Here is a 15,778-nt window from a genome sequence, read left to right as displayed (position 1 = left end):
CTTGTGAAAATGTTATTTTTTTTGCGCTGTAACAGTTAATACTTTATCATCTCAACCAATTATGAGATAAGTTAATGAGGTATAACATGCAAATGAAAGTTCTATAACTGCTTCAGCTGTGTTTCTAAATGAGCTCTAGCAGCAGATGTGTGGAGAAGGCTCCACCCCCTTGGTTTCTGACAGTGAACAACAATGTGGTGGTTGTTTTCTGTACGTGCAGGTAGTTCCCATCTGCAGAGCTGTGCAGATGCTTCAGAGTCAGTCAACCAGTGTGTTCATTTGCAAGTGTGTTCGTTCTTGATTGTTTCCTAAAAGAAAGAACATTGGTTAAAAACAGGTTTAAAAAAGTGTATACAGGGCTTCCTAGGTGGTGCAGTGGTTGGGAATCCACCTGACAATGCAGAGGTCACGGGTTCGATCCCAGCTCCAGGAAGATCCCACATGCTGCGGAGCAACTAAGCCCGTGTGCCAAAAAAAAAAAAAATGTCAACAACAACAAAAAAAAGTGTATACATTTGAGTATGGAATGCATGATAGGATTCTTTTGTGGGTGGTGGACTTCTCTTTCTAGTTACCATGCTAGTGCCCTCAAATAGGCAAGGGGCCATAGTAGTGGTTCAGGGTTGAAGTCTTCTTTTCTTTTAATTTTGAATTCGATGATTTAGCAATCAAAAACCACTTATTCAGTCAGTGAGCATTTATTGAATACTTCCTGTGTCATCCTGTTGGTCAGCTACTAGGAAAATAAAGCAGAATAAGAGATTGGTGTCCCAGGACTCGCTGATTCATCATGCCCAGTAACAGAGCAGCTGCTCAGTGATACTGAACTCCCTACCGTCTTGGCATTGACACGGTCTCACGGGAGTTCTGTGGTTTCTGAGCACGGTGCAGGCCCCTGGGGCTGAGCAGAGGCAGGCCACTCCTCAGCAGAATGAAACGCCAGCCTTTGTAGAGCTTGTGCCTGTTCAAGCCAGGGGAGCTTGCGTTCGGGATGTTTGTGGTCACCTCGGATATCAGGTATACAGTGTTCTCTTGGCACATTGTTGAGACAGCAGGAGCAGCACTGTGACCCAAGTTCTCAGAAATCCCCAGTGTCACAGCCAAGCCATGAGTCCAGCCTAGTCTCAGGAAGATCTCTAGGTGTACAGATGGGAGATGAGCTTCCTTAGGAAATAGTGGTACTTTATTGGATTTAACTAGAGAAAAGCCAGTAAGAATTCGTGTCTACTGTGAATTAATAGATTTGCTTTTAAAAACACTGTTGAGGGAAATTCAAAACTCTTGATAAATTTTTGAGCCACATCCCCAGGTTATATTCATTTATTTAGCAGTTATTTATATCTGTTACTATGTTAATTTGTTACATGTATTACAAAACATTCAAAATTAGAAATGAAAAAGATTATTAAAAATAAATATGAAGGGATGTACTAATACAGTTGACCCTTGAACATCCCTTTTTGAACTGTGTAGGTCCACTTTATACGTGGCTTTTTATCAATAAATACTACATGATCCACAGCTGGTTGAATCTGCAGATGCGGAGGGCAGCTGTAAAGTTGTATGTGGATTTTTTGACCGTGTAGGGGTTCAGGGCTCTAAGCCCCACGTTGTTCAAGGGTCAGCTGTCATTCTTTTCTGTTTCCCAGTCAACGATCTTGTGTGCTCACTTTGGAGACCACTGCTTGGGGGAATCTTTAGTCCATTATAATACCCTCCCCACCACCCAGTGGTTTATTCCAGAAGTAAAGAAGACAAAAGCACCTGGAGGGTGGTGTCTGCCTTTGGTCCGTTCCCTACCCCCATTGCTCTGGTAAGACATTCACAGTTGTGATTTTCAAACATGTTTTCCTTTTAAGCCTAGTTTTCCTGCTGTGACATTGCTGCCTTTCCCCTCGCGGCAGCATTTGGCCACTCAGAAATCCCCTTTTGTGGGAACTGGCGGCCCTCTTCTCTGCCCCTACCTGCGTTGTGATCTTGCTCAATTTGGCACCAAGATTAACGGCAAACATGAAAGTGAAAACTGTTGACATTTTGCATGTGGTCCTGACCCATAGGTGTTCTGTGCCAAGGAGGAACAGAGCACCTACGTCTCACTTCCTTGCTTATTGCTTTTCCCAGAGTACTGTCTTCCTCAGGGTCCTCCTGTGTAGTAGAGATTGTGTCCGGAGGGCGTGGGAACTGGCGTGAAGAAGGGGATGGGTGCTAGATACTGGGGACTGGCTCAGTAGCATGTAGTCACCGCTTAGTGGTCATCTGGAGAACTCCATGCTGGGGTGTGGAAGCCTGGGAAGTACATGGGTCCAGAGCCAGAGGGGTGTTAGCAGGCATAGGAAAGACACACTCAGGTGTTGTGCCTAGAAGCCAGGAGTGGACATTTGACCCTCTTTCGGTTCCCACCCCCACTGGAAACTCGTACCATCTTTTTATCTCTTTCCTGTCCTCTGCAGACCAGGGTGCTTAGTTCCGTGACTGCAATAGCCCCAGAAACTGAAGTCTCACTGTTTCTAGGAAGTGAAGCCTGTGGTCTTACTCACTGAACAGGCCTAAGCTGGGAGCTGAGTTATTCTCTGCATAGACACAGGCTTGTATGTCTTCTCTTATCTTGTTTTACTGGATGGTGAGGCTCTCCAACCAGTCTCTGTCTCCACAGCCTAGGAACATGGTATATTTTAAACACTGGGATGAAGTCCATGACTAGGAGACAGTGTGAGCATGTGGAAAGGCTGCTGGTTTTAGAGACAGGTACAGCTCTCTGATCTGGGTCAACAAAAATGATACTAACATGTTTATTGAATGTTTATTATGTGCCAGGCACTCTGCTAAATGCCCTACAGATATTATCTCAGTCGATCATTAAAACAATCCTTTGAGGTAGATAACTTAGTTTCATTTTCCATGTGAAGAAACTGAAGCTTAGAGAGGTTAAAATCACTCAGGTGGTGAGCAGGGATCCTAACCCAGGCCCATGACCAGCCTGCCTGCTGAAGCATGCTAGACTAGCTTGTTGCCCCATCTTTAAAACCAGGCCATTGTCTACCTCAGAGAGTTCAGGATTTAGATAGAGTTGGTAAAGAGTCTGGCACACAGACAGAACTTAATAAGTGATCATCTCTTATCAGTTTTCCGGAAGCTCAGAATGTCATTTTTATTCTGTGGTTTTAAAGTGAAATAATCTTGGATAGTCACCTGCAACTACCATGTGCTGGGTGCTACAGAGATGAGGAAGGCAGTCCTGGTCCCTTGGGGGCTGAGAGCCTGGGTTGGGGAGGGGGAGCGGGAGGAGAGAGTAGAGCAGGGAGTGGCAAACATTAAAAAAGGCTCTCAGTGCAGTGTGTGATCAGGATTGAGTCCCCTTTACCAAGAGGCAGGAGGTACTGTGCCACCATCACCAAGGTGGGCAGTCTTTTGGATTCCTTTCTGCACTAACCAGTGGGACACCTGGTATTGGGGATGCAGGATTGAGTAGAACCCAGTTGGCTACTTGATACCAAAGCTCCGAGGCTGAGAGCGCCAAATGCAAGGTGCTGGATGCTGGGCCTAGAGAAGCCAGCCTTGGGTGGCAGGAACCTAGAACCGAGGGAAGCTGGTACAGAGTCCATCCTAGTTCCAGTCAGTCCCCACACAGCCATTCCTTGTCCACAGTCCGATTTCTGAGAGACCTTGTCCAAGGTCCTCTAAAGGCTCGTAACAGTTGGCTGGGGTCTCGGGCTCCCTGAGAAACAGCAGTTAGGAAGTGAGGTTCCTCCAGCACCTAGAGGGTTTTTGGAAACCGCTCAAGTACTTCTTCATAATCATGGTCGTCATCTGCAAAAGAATCCAAGTCAGTGAGGATCTCTGGCCTTAGGTTCCTTCCCCCCTGTAGAGCACTTTCCTCCCCTGAGCAGGGGAGGGCTTGGCCTGGATGCTCTAAGGTCCTTGCTAGCCCAGAAACCAGTTTGTTGTGTCTGAACATTTTCCAGACATTCTCCTGTGTGCTTTGGGGAGGGTAGTTGGGGGATGAACTCTCTTTTCTTGCCAGGGCCCTGGAGCCCCTGGGAGAAGGACAGGAGGGACCCTTCAGCCTAAGCCTGTCCCATATAGGACTGTCCATCCAACTGGGCCCACAGAAGGGTCTGCTCACGGGCAGAGCCCTGCTGAGGGATGCCCAGCAGCGTCAGAGGCAAAAGCAGCAGTAGAATAGAGTGGGGGAGGGGAGAAGCAAAGACAGGGGTGAACAGGGGCTGACGGACTCACATGCATCCTGAGTGATGGGCTTAGTGGACCTGAGGCCCTTGTAGCCAGGAATCCCACTGTATAAGTTGGAGCTGTCCTTGGTGACCTGTGGCAAGGTCTTCACCTTGCGTTTAGGCAGCAGAGATGGTTCCTGCAATTCTGAGACCTGAGAAGACTGGGAGAAAAAGCAGAAGTTAGCAGGGTCCCAAAAACTGGGGTAGCAGAGTCCGTGAAATGCAATTTCCTTCGTACGTCACTTCTCTGCTCCCCTCTGAACTTCCTTTTCAGGGTAGGGCTTTTCAGGACTCCAGGTGTTTTTGCTACTAGCACTTGAAATGTTCTTTGGCAGGGGAGAAAGGGGCCAGGGTGGGAGATGACAGGGTTGGGGGCTAAAGACAGGGTGTCTCTGTGTTTTTTCACAGGGATTTGGGCATTGTCCTACAAATCTGTTGCTGAAGGAGGGAAAAAAAGTAGTCACAAAGCCTCAGAACAAACAGTGCAAAGCTGAGAGGGGTCCCAGAAGGAAGAGGACTTTTATTGAACTCCTACCACGTGCCAGAAGCTGTATGCATATCGGTTCATTTCACCCTCACGTGACTCTGAAGAGCTGTTTGAGTTCCCAGTTTACATGTGAGGAACCAGGCTCAGAAAGTGTGCCACGTCAAGCCTCACACAGGGGATCCCTGGCTAGGCCAAGCTTCGGACCCAGAATCATGTCTGTGACCTCTAAAGCCACTGCTCTTTCCACCACACCATGCTTTTGAGAGCAGACAGCACGGCTCCCTGGTGAGCAGCGGAGAACTTACTGATGCCCAGGGAGGGAAAGTTGCTGGTTCTAGGGCGACAAGCAAGAACCAAGGCTGGGACGTAGGTCTCAACTCTTTGTACCACATTCTTTCTGTCACAAGGCCTGTGTTTCAGATGTCCCCGTCTTTCCTGGTTCTGTCAGAAAACGACTACCCTATCCCCTGCGCCATGAACGTGAGCCCCTTCCGGGGCTGAGATCGCTCAGGGTTCGTTCGTCTTTTTAACTTCCACTGCCATCCCATACCTCCCCACACAGTACAAAGTACAAGTCTCTACACATCCTGAAACAATACGCTTGTTACAGTTTACAGAGTGCTTTTTATATAGATCATTACCCCCCTATCCCCTCAACCCCCCCCCCCCCCCCATTCTTAGCAGAATGGCAATTTGGTGCTCAGGTCATGTGGTCAGACCCAGTTTCAACCCCTAGCCTGCCACTTGCTAGCTGTGTGATCTCAGGTAAACTGCTTTACCTCTCTGTGCCTCATTTTTTCCAACTGTAAAAAGAGCTATCAGTGCCCACCTCAGAGGGATGTCATGAGAGCTGGGGGGCGGGGGCAGTACATATAAGGTACTGCCCCAGAGTAAGCGCCCCACGAGGAGAGGCTAACACGACAGCACTGAGAGTTAGTGATGTTATCCCAGGCTCACTGGTGAGGAAACACGCCCAGAGGAGTACAGGTCACAGAGTGAGGAAACCAGGATGCGAACCTAGCGTTTCTGACTCGTTCTTTCCCGTCGTCATGATTCAGTTTGGTTCAGTTCTCACTCACTGGCGCTTTCTCTGCCTGCCTTGGAGTGGGAGGTCCCTGCCCCACAGAACTCTTGTTCTAGCCAGAGAGACCAAGTACGACTCATTAAAACTACATGGCCCTCTACCCACAAGCTATGTGCAGCGTGCAGTGTGAATACAGAAGAGGGAGAACTATCACTGCCTTGGAGGAAACCTGAGCTGAGCTTTGCGCATGAGCCGGAAAGAAGGAAGAATGTTCCTGGCAAAAGGATTGGCGGGAATCCTGGCCAATGGTTGAAAGCTGTGAGCGGTGGTGGGAGATGGGCCTGGGAAGGTGAGACTGAAGTCAGCTATAAAGGACCCTGGATACCACATTAAGGGGTTTGCATTACCTCCAGCAATGGGAAGCCAGGGAAGGTTTCAGAAGATGGGGCTGAGGCCCCTTGGTGACCAGGGAAGGATGTGGGGGGCCATTCTGACAGCTGTGGGGAGGGGTTGAAGAGGCTGCTGAAAGAGTTTAGGTGAAAAATGCTGTAGCTTGAACTAGGGAGTGACAGAAGGGGGAGCAGAGCAAGGTAAAGCACCTTGAACTTGGAGTCACAAAACTTCTGCTCCAGTTCAGGCCCCCATTTATTAACTGTGTCTTTGGGTGAGTCTTAAGAGTCTCTGAGACCTCATTTTCTCAACTGTAAAATATGGATAATGAAGCCAGTGTCGGGATGGTCAGGATCGAATAATAGGTACAAAGTGCGCACGTTTATAAACTACAGTTTCCGTACGACTGTAAGAGAAGCGTGATGCCAGGCAGACAAGAAACGGCAGGACCCCAGTGAGCCCGACAGGTGGCCCCTCCCTGCCCGCTTGGGTTCTGTTGATACCTTGATGCCTTTCTCCTTGCTGATCTGCTTCTGCCCACTGAGGCCCTTACTTTTCGGAGGCCTGGGCGGGGGAGCTTGACTCTCAAAGGCTGGTAACTTTCGAAGGCGATAGTAAAAGGCCTCCGTCAGCTCCTCCACTGTGGCTACGGTGAGGGACCCAGCCGGCTGGCTTGGCGGCGGCTCCTTGGCCTCCACGACAGTCAGGTCCAGCCACCGGGGAGGGATCTCGAAGCACATCCCAGGGTTGGAGTCCAGGCTGATCACCAAGAAGGGTTCTGTGATCTTTTCTTCCAGCCTCAGGCCCGGGAAGGAGGGCAGAGGGTCAGCAGGGTGGCTGGTATCCTTGGCCACCACCTTGACCTCACAAGGCAGTGAGAACTGGTCAGTCAGATCCTGCAGGCTGTAGCGCCGGCCGTCACTCAACTCCTCTACGAAGCCACCAGAGAAGTAGAGGGGCAGCAGAATCTGTTCTTGGTCCTCCACCTCTTCATTCTCTTCTTCCTCGTCCTCCCCAGTCTGGTCACTCAACCTCCGACACACCAAGACATCTATGTCCCTGTCTTGAGCCCCAAGGGCCTGGCCAGACTGCAACACCTCCAGCCTGTCACCCATCGCCAGCGAGGTGAACCCGGGGTTCTCCAATCCATCGCCCTCACAGTCCTTCATGGCCACTACCCGGAGTGGCTGGCCTGGCTGGAGCGCACCCAGGAGGTCGTAGGCCGTGGGGAACTCTCTCGGCCGCCTCCGCAGCTTGCCCTGGTAGGCCCCGGAGATCATGAAGTGTCTGGGCACCTTCCGGCCCTTGGTTGAGGCCAGGAACCGCCAGCGTGGCGAGGCCAGGCCGTAGATGTAGAGCCTCTGGCCCTTCTGTAAGGAGCTCAGCCACGGGCTGAGGAAGATGGGGGGCCCCTCCGGAACTTCCAGGATCTCCGTGGACAGGGGGAAGGGGCCTCCTCGGGCCAGGGCCTCGCTCAGCAGCAGCGGCTGTATGAAGTGAATGTGCTGAGAGGAGGCGGTGACATCCTCCACGTCCACCTCCAGGGTGGAGGGGATCTTGACGATGGTCCTGCGCACTGCCGAGGGGAGAGGTCAGTTCAGAGGCGCGCCCTCCCCCCCTCCGAGGTCCATGCCTGCTGACCTCGTTCCTGTCTTCATCTTTTCTTTCCTACCAGTGTTTTCCTATTGCACCAGATTCCTTACCCGCTCTTTCCTGCAACCTCTTTTTAAAGTTATTATAAAACGTTTTTAAAATATTTATAAAGGTAGAATAGTATAGTGAACCCCTATGTACCTGTCACCCAGCTTCGAAATTTAACCCATGGCCCGTCTTCTTTCATTTACACCCCGTTCTATCCATTCCCCCTCCACTGGGTTATTTCGAATCAGAATAATCACATCTTGCCATCTGTGAGTATTTCAGTGGGTACCGCGAAAAGGGAGAATTAAAATTTCAAAAGTAATAATAACCACTAGGCTATGATCACAGTGAAATAATAATAATTCGATGCTTCCTTAGCATCACTGAATCAGTTCACTTTTAAAATCTTAATTGAATCTTCAATGTAATCTTACAAGCTGTCTTTCCAAAACCTTTCTGGGTTTAAATAGATAAAATCAAATCAAGAAAAACACCGACTCCGTGACTCTGGACAGCTTCCTGTCCTGGCAGTGAGAGCGAGCGCCTGGTGCACAAGCTCTGTAAGAGTGGGAGGAAAGCTGGCCAACCCCCTGTGTTGTCTGAGCTGCACCACACGGAAGACAGAGCAAGGAATGTTCTCCCCGTTTTGCAGATGAGAACACAGGCTCCGAGGAGTGGTGGTGACTTCCCTCAGACCCCGTGGTTGGGATTTTGGCCCTGTGCCAGATGAGGTGATACGTGGTTCAGGCTGGGATATGGGTGCATGTGGGTTCATTATACTGTGGGTTTTTTCCTTCAGGATGCTTTATAGGTCACCTGAGCTGCCTCATTCTCCAGGGCAGCCAACTTGCTATCTTTAAAAAACCAGCACACAAAGCATAGGTTGTTTCTTAGGACAGTCCTGTCAGGCTGCAGGCAGCATGCAGAGCAGGGTTGGTGGCGCAGAGGCAGAACCTGGCCAGTCAGAGGCCAAGCCTGAGTGGAGCTAGGAGAATGCGGGTGCCCCGGGGCCCCCCTATAAGAATACATTATTCTTCTCCCTCTGCTCCAGCATGGCCTCCAACCCGCCAGACCTGGCCAGGTTCTGCTTCTGCCTCTGCCTCACCCTCTGGGTGTGGCCACCAGCTTCTCCTAAGCAGTAACCTGTGAAAGAGCTGGGGGATTCTGCCCGAAGGTGCCCTCCTGGACGGGAGGCCCTTCATAAACAACCCTGCCCTCCCCAGAAGCAGGAAAATGTATTTCTCCTGAGCAAAAGGTCAAGGCTTCACTTTGTAACACTATGTGTCTTTGTCCTAGCTGCAGGCAAGCTCACAACCCAACTTTTGCCCCATTTTTTTTTTTTGACCAATTTTATAAAGTACGTGGGACCTCCCTCAAGTTATCCCGTTTCCCTATCTCCTTTTGCACTTAACTTCCACTATTGGGGAATCCTTACTCTGTTACATTGTATACACCAGGTAAACCACCTGGAATCCCTGGACTACTCAGCGGGATAGGGGGCATCTTCCATCCGAGCAGCTCCCCAGGGCCCCCTCTGTCCCTCCCGCCCCCGCCCCCACCCACCTGCCTGGGCAACTCACTGTGCATGATGGCTTCGACCTCGTACTGAGGCATCAGGGTCAGGGGGCACCAGGGGAGGTCAGGGCAGGTGAGGAGGGTGTCCCTCAGAGCTGGGTGCTGCAGCACCTGGAGCAGAGTCTGAGGGGGCCCAGGTTCCAGCTCCCAGAAGGGCCCCTTCTGGGACAGAGGCAGGTGCAGAAGGACACGCTGGGCCCCGGCATACAGGACGCAGCGGGCACAGTGGGTCCCGTGGTGCATTTCCACAGCCTCGAGCTTCAGGGGCTGCTCCTCAGGCACCACACTGGCCGTGGTGGTGATTCTGTGGGTCGACATGAAGCAGATGGGCAGCTGCTTGGAGCTCTGGGTTGCAGCAGAGAGCAGCTCCTCCAGGGTTTCATAGCTCTGGGAGCTGGTGAAGGAGCTGAAGCGGCCTGTGGGGCACAGCAGGGGGTGTCAGGGTGGGGCAGGCCTTTGCTGGGCCCAGGGCTGCACGTCCCATGCCCAGGTCTGGCTGCAGGGGTGAGGCGGCAAGTGACCATTGCAAATGGACAGTGAGGGCAGGGATGGGGGCAGTTGCGTCTCACAGGAGGAACTGTCACCAGAGACAGAACAGAACAGACACACTGACTGCCACATTTTCCTCCCTCCTGACCCCACCTGCCTCTAACTTTGCCATCTTTGCCTCCAGATACCTCACCACTGCTCCATTCCCATAGAGTAGCGCCTGTCACCCCATTCTGGGTGGGTGAGTGCCATCCTCCCTCCCACACTAGAAACCCAGGAGCTATCAGCCAAATGACCTCTGACCACCCACTTACCCTCCCCTCATCCTGTCCGTTCTCCTGCCACCAGACTGGCCTAAAATACCGCATGTCGGGACAGAATATCGCTTCCGGGGTTTTCCTGCCCAAAACCCTCAACGCAAAGCTATACGAGGAAACACCACACAAACTCGGTCTGAGGGACATTCTGCAAAAGTACTGATCTGGACTCTTCAAAAATGTTGCTCTCATGGATACAGATAATCATTAGCGCTAAGTGGGGAGGGGCTTGAGATTCATCCACAGCTGGTCATGGTCTTCATAAATACTTCTCCATTTAAGAAAAAACAAAAATTGTTGCTCTCAAGACAAAGGAAGGCTGAGGAACTATTCCAGTCTGAAGGGGACTAAAGGAGGCCAACTGGATGTCGTGTGCGATCTGGGACTGGATTCTGGATGAAGGCAAACACTGGGTCATCAAGGACATTATTAGGGCTGCTGGTGAAATCTGAATACAGATTGTGGGTTAGACAGTAGTATCGTAATATTAAATTTCCTGAATTTAATCACTGAATTACAGTTTTGTGAGTGAATGTCCTTGTTTTTTAGGAGATACAATGAATATTAGGAGTAATATTTAGATGTAATGGCATCATGTCTGTAACTTTCAAATGGTTCAGAAAAAGATACACACACACATACATATATATGTGTGTGTGTGTGTGTACAGTATGCAGAGAGAGAGAAAGCAAATGTAACAAAATGTTTAATGACTGGTGAATCTGGATAAACAGTATACAGGAGTACTAGCAAGTCTTCTGTAAATTTGAAATTATTTCAAATTAAAAAAAAACAACCCTCAAAGTACAAAACAAAACACGTCACTTTGGCTGCTTAATGCCTTCAAAATAAAGAATAAAGACTAAAATGTGTCCGCGCCCCACACAAGCGCCCCCCACCCCCCGCCCCGCGGTCTGGCTCCCGTTTACCTCCCACCATGAGCCCCTCACCTGGACCCCGTGCCCTCACCAGTTCCCTTTGGTGATCACAGGAAACCATACTGAGAACAAGCGCTCAGAGGGCACCTGCTCGGAGCCCAGCCCTGTTCTGAGTGCGTCATACGTGGCAACTCATTGAATCCTCACATCAAGCCTGACTGCGCCATTATAGAAGAGGAAGCTGAGGCACAGAGAAGTCACAGGAACTCACCACGACCACAGCGAATAGCCGGCAGAGCTGGGATTCCCATCCAGGCTGCTGGCTTCAGCGTCCAGGCCCACGGTCCACCACACTACACGCCTCTCCTGCAGTGACTGTGCTACTAGGGGTTCCTGGAGCACCGGATGTGCACGTGCTACTCCCTCTAGCTGGGATCCTTCCTCCAGCTCAGGCGCCACCTCCTCCAGGAAGCCCGCACAGACCCCTGAGGCAGGCCGTTCCTGCCCAGAGCCCTCTCCATACTGATGCCTACTCCTACCGTTCTCCTCACTGCCATCCTGGAAGCTCCCCGCTGGAGAGGGCTGCATCTGGTTCACCCTGAGCCCCACACCCCCAGCCCCCAGCACAAGGCTTGGCACACACAACAAGTGTCAATAAATGTTTGGTGGGTGAATGTGGAAGCGAATACGAAGACAGGCGTGTGCACAAAGACATGAAACAAAAACGACCCAGCCAAGAGGCAGGTGTAATCAGAGAGGGACACGGAGAGAATGCAGCCACTCCAGCTCAGGGCACGGTCAGAGCACTCAGAGGACATCTGGGCTTGGGGCTGGGTAGTGGCGGATGTGAGAGCCATGTGTGCCAACCCAGAGGGGTGGGAGTTTGTGCTGGGGTCAATGTGTCTGAGGGTGTGCCTGGACGGTTCCAGGGAAATAGGGGTTTCCCCTGCAAACTTACCCTGGAAGCTGGCAGTGAGATCAATGGTTTGGCCTGTCCCCGGGTTCTCACAGACCACCTTCTGGAGGCGAACGTGGGTGACCTTGACCAGGTCCCCTGTGGAGAGGCAGCACTCATTCCCAGAGATCTCATAGATGGAGCCTGCAGAGACACAGTTTCGCCCGTTCAGCAAAGACCAAGCGCCGGATGGCCTGTGCCGTGTTCCCCCACCGGTGCCGCTCTGCCACACCTTTGCACACGCTGTTCCGCTGCCTGCAGTGCCCTTCCCTGTCTTCCCCGCCCATCAGCCACTGGCTCAGCTGTCCTCAGGCAGCATAAATGCTGCTCTGCCTTCTTTCAGCACTGACTCTACCCTCCGTGGTCACATTCCCCTGCCTCCTGAACTCAGCTCACAGGGCAGGACTGATCCATCTCAGCCAGCACAGGCCCAGCCTCCAAGTGTGTGTTTAAATCATGAGTGAGTGAACAACCCAGTAAATCCCAATTCCCTTAGACAGCCACAAAATCAGGCCCAGAGAGGTTCAGTGACTGCCCCGAAATCACAGAGAGCCAAACACCCACACTGGAGCTTTCTTCTTCAGATGACTTGTTCAGGGAAGCACAGGAGAGAATGGCAGGCCACTGACAGGGTGGGCCCAGTAGGCAGAGTTCTGGGCCCCCACTTTCAAGCACAGCAGCCCCACTTTCCTGGTTTAAAGTGCTTAAAGCAGCATCCAGAACATGGGAGATGCTCGATAAAGATCTCTCACACGTGGACGGTGCACAGGCCCCCCATCCTGCTAACGAGGGACAGACAGTGCAGGTGGGCACCTGACTCTACCCCACCCCCAGGGCAGCCCCAGCAGGGCCCTTCGCAACAGCCCTGAGAAACTGATGAAAATCCCACCCTTATCCCCAGGAAAATACACACAGGCTCACAAAACACACAGTTCTGTCTACAGACCCTCGGGGCTGGTAAGAGCAGCAGCCCTGGTGCTGAGCACTTACTATATGCCCGGCGCTGTGCTCAGTACTGCAGATGTGTCCCTGCACCTAAGACCCATGACTGCCCCTGAAAGGAAGGACAGTTTTTTTCTCTCCTAAGTAAGGACACTGAGCCTTGACAAGGGTGAATGGGCAGCCCAAGATTATCAGGTAATAGGAGGCAGAATTGGGACTCAGCCCAGGACATTTGCCTCCAAACTGCGGCTCCTAACTACGCAGGGACCACAGCTATCTGCCCACCCGTATCACCGTCTGCCCGCCTCCAACTCACCCCCACCCCCACACTCTCACCCTGTCAGGTTCTTCTCTTACCCTCATTTCCGCCACTTCCCACCACTTCCCACCCCCCTCACCCCACCCTCGGGGAAGGCAGAATGAGGAAATGCAAGTATTGTGACACACAATACTGAGATGGGTGGGGATGCTGCGAGGAGGGCAAACAGAGCACAGATGTCTTCAGGAAGCCCCCAGAGAGAGCGGAATTTGAACCCAGATCCCTGATTCCCAAGTGGGCCTGGCAAGACCCCACAGTGTGGTGGCCCGTCCTGCCCCCGTGGGGCCCTCCATGTGTCTCACCCTTGATCTAGGACCCCACTTGGGGCCTGGGAACACTTTAGTGCAAGCTGCTGTGGCAGAGCAAGGGAGCCGATGGAGGGAAGAGGACAGGGCAGGGCACTGGTGCATAGTTTGCTCTCTAAGGAAGGAGCCTCCCCCACCCTACCCAGACTCGCGCTTCGCCCTCTCCTCCACCTCGTCCTTTCCCACTCAGTTGCCTGCAACTCCTTCCTCACCCTCAGAGCAGCCTCTCCCTTCACTGCCAGTCAATCCCCCCCACCTCGCTCTTTCAGGCAATGACTACTGACTAAGCCCCAGGTGTGTACCACCCCTGTGAACCAGGCAGGCTGCGGCCAGGTGGGCAGATGTACGGGTATGCAAGGAGCCAGGAAGTCTTCCCGGAGGAGGAGTCATTTTACCTGAGAACTGAACAGTTGATCGGATCAAGTACTGCCCAATGCCAAGCAAAGGCAGGATGGAGGGACTGAAGGAAGGACATGTAGATAGGTGTCAAGGGGGAGGAGTGGGAGGGCACACGGACGGGAGGGCTGACCTGACGCTTCAGAATCAAGCAACAGATCGGCGTCGCGAGGGCCCGAATGCCGCGACCCCGCACAGTCGGACCTCAGGCAATGCGCACCTCGGTTCCACCCCAGCTTGGCACGGTTCCACCCAAATGAGTATCTGAGCTCAGTGACTTCCCATCACTGCACTGCGGGGCAATCAGCGATCCCGCATTCCACGGATGCAAAAGCCGTGGCCCGGAGAAGTTGGAGTGTGGCCCCAAATCCCACAGCCTGAGCGGCGGCAGCGCTGGGATTCGCACCCAGGGCGCAGTGTCCCAGGTTTCTAACGCCCTGGCAGGGAGAACCTGTCCGCCGCGGGGCCGGGGGTCGCAGGGGCCTCGGCCCTTCACTCACCCTGGAAGTAGACCCCCGAGCAGACCCGCAGCACACGCGGGAGGGAGGCGGGGTTCAGGGCGCACACGAAGTCCTGCAGCGACACGGGATCCATGGTCCGCGCAGCTCGCTGGGAGCGGACTGAATGGCGCGCCCGCCGCCGAGCCCCGCAGCCCCGCCCGGGCCGGCCCAGCGGGGCGGGGTTGGCTGGAGCGCCCCTCCCAGGGGCGTGGGGATGCGACCCTGCTTTCTGGGAAGCTCCACCTCCCTCTCCCGGCCTCAGTTCCCTTGTCTCTACGAGGGTTGCAGCACCCACCTCTCATGTTGGTGGCACGATTTGGCAAGTCAAGACCAGGACCTGACACCCGGGAGGCTCTGAGTAAATAAAAGCTGGTCCCTACGTGCCCAGTCATCAGTGATGTACCCAACAGTGGAGGGAGGACGAGGCTGAAGATCAAGGAGAAACCTCCGACTCCCACCCACCCCTGGTCATCCCCATCCCCCTACCGTCCTCTCAGAACGAGGAAACGCGGCCCTCCTGGTGCAGTTCTGAGTCTCACAGGAGGGACACAGCCCAGCCCAGCCCTTTGGGTCTGAGGAGGAAGATAGAGCATCAGGTCTCCTGAATCCCTCTCCGGGACACTCCACGGTCCTCTACCGACGGAGGACTCATTACCTTTCCAGCATGCTCATACCCTCTGGACAATTCTACTTAAAAGTTCTTCCTTGGGCTAAAGAGAAATCTGCTTAGGAGAGAGACCAACCACTTCTCCTGACTCCAGAGGGATAGATAAGGCTTTTCCAGCTCCCTGTCCTTCACGAGTCAGACCGACTGAGGTTCAAATCTCAGCTCCTCCTCTTGCTTGTTATATAATTTTAGGCAAATCACTTCTATTTTGACTTTTAACTTCCTCATCTATAAAATGGAAGAAACTTTTCTGAGCTGGTTGTGAGGATTATGTGAGATATTGTGCAAAATGCTTTATTTCATTTTTTGTCGCTATAAAAGTAACAGAAGACTTCTAGTCAGAAATAACAAAAGTTTAAAATAAAAAGAATAAACCCTAATTAAAGACCCTTGACAAATAAAAAGGACATTCTTTTCTCACCACCCAAATATAACTAACATTTTGCTGTTTCTTTCTACTCTTTATTTCTGCCTGGGTGTGTGTGTGGTGGTTTGTTTTTTAATTGTTTTTAACTTTATTTTTTAGCTGCATTTGGGTCGTCATAGCTGCGTGCAGGCTTTCTCTAGTTGCAGAGAGTGGGGGCTGCTTTTCCTTATGGTGCCCAGGCTTCTCATTGCAGTGGCTTCTCTTGTTGCGGAGCACAGACTCTAGGCATGCGGGCTT

At 52.2% G+C, this 15,778-nt stretch overlaps 1 protein-coding gene across 4 annotated transcripts; it reads right to left on the bottom strand.

Moving 5' to 3' along the window:
* Positions 1-2,760: 2,760 nt before the first annotated feature.
* Positions 2,761-14,541, bottom strand: THEMIS2 (thymocyte selection associated family member 2). Of its 4 annotated transcripts, XM_057747372.1 has the most exons (7): positions 14,448-14,541; positions 11,989-12,129; positions 9,352-9,762; positions 7,553-7,706; positions 6,634-7,165; positions 4,237-4,390; positions 2,761-3,807 (listed from the first exon to the last, which is right to left on the bottom strand). In XM_057747372.1, the coding sequence occupies exons 1-7, from the start codon at positions 14,539-14,541 to the stop codon at positions 3,755-3,757; spliced, it is 1,539 nt and encodes a 512-aa protein (XP_057603355.1). In that variant the 3' UTR covers positions 2,761-3,754. The 4 variants fall into 4 exon arrangements, with proteins under 4 accessions (XP_057603355.1, XP_057603347.1, XP_057603361.1 ...); XM_057747364.1 differs by having other exon boundaries at positions 6,634-7,706; XM_057747378.1 differs by lacking the exon at positions 7,553-7,706 and having other exon boundaries at positions 6,634-7,209; positions 9,443-9,762.
* Between the last annotated feature and the right edge of the window lie 1,237 nt (positions 14,542-15,778).

Source organism: Hippopotamus amphibius, chromosome 1, assembly GCF_030028045.1.
Source record: "Hippopotamus amphibius kiboko isolate mHipAmp2 chromosome 1, mHipAmp2.hap2, whole genome shotgun sequence".
NCBI lineage: Eukaryota > Metazoa > Chordata > Mammalia > Artiodactyla > Hippopotamidae > Hippopotamus > Hippopotamus amphibius.
This window is presented reverse-complemented; position numbering and strand designations above follow the sequence as displayed.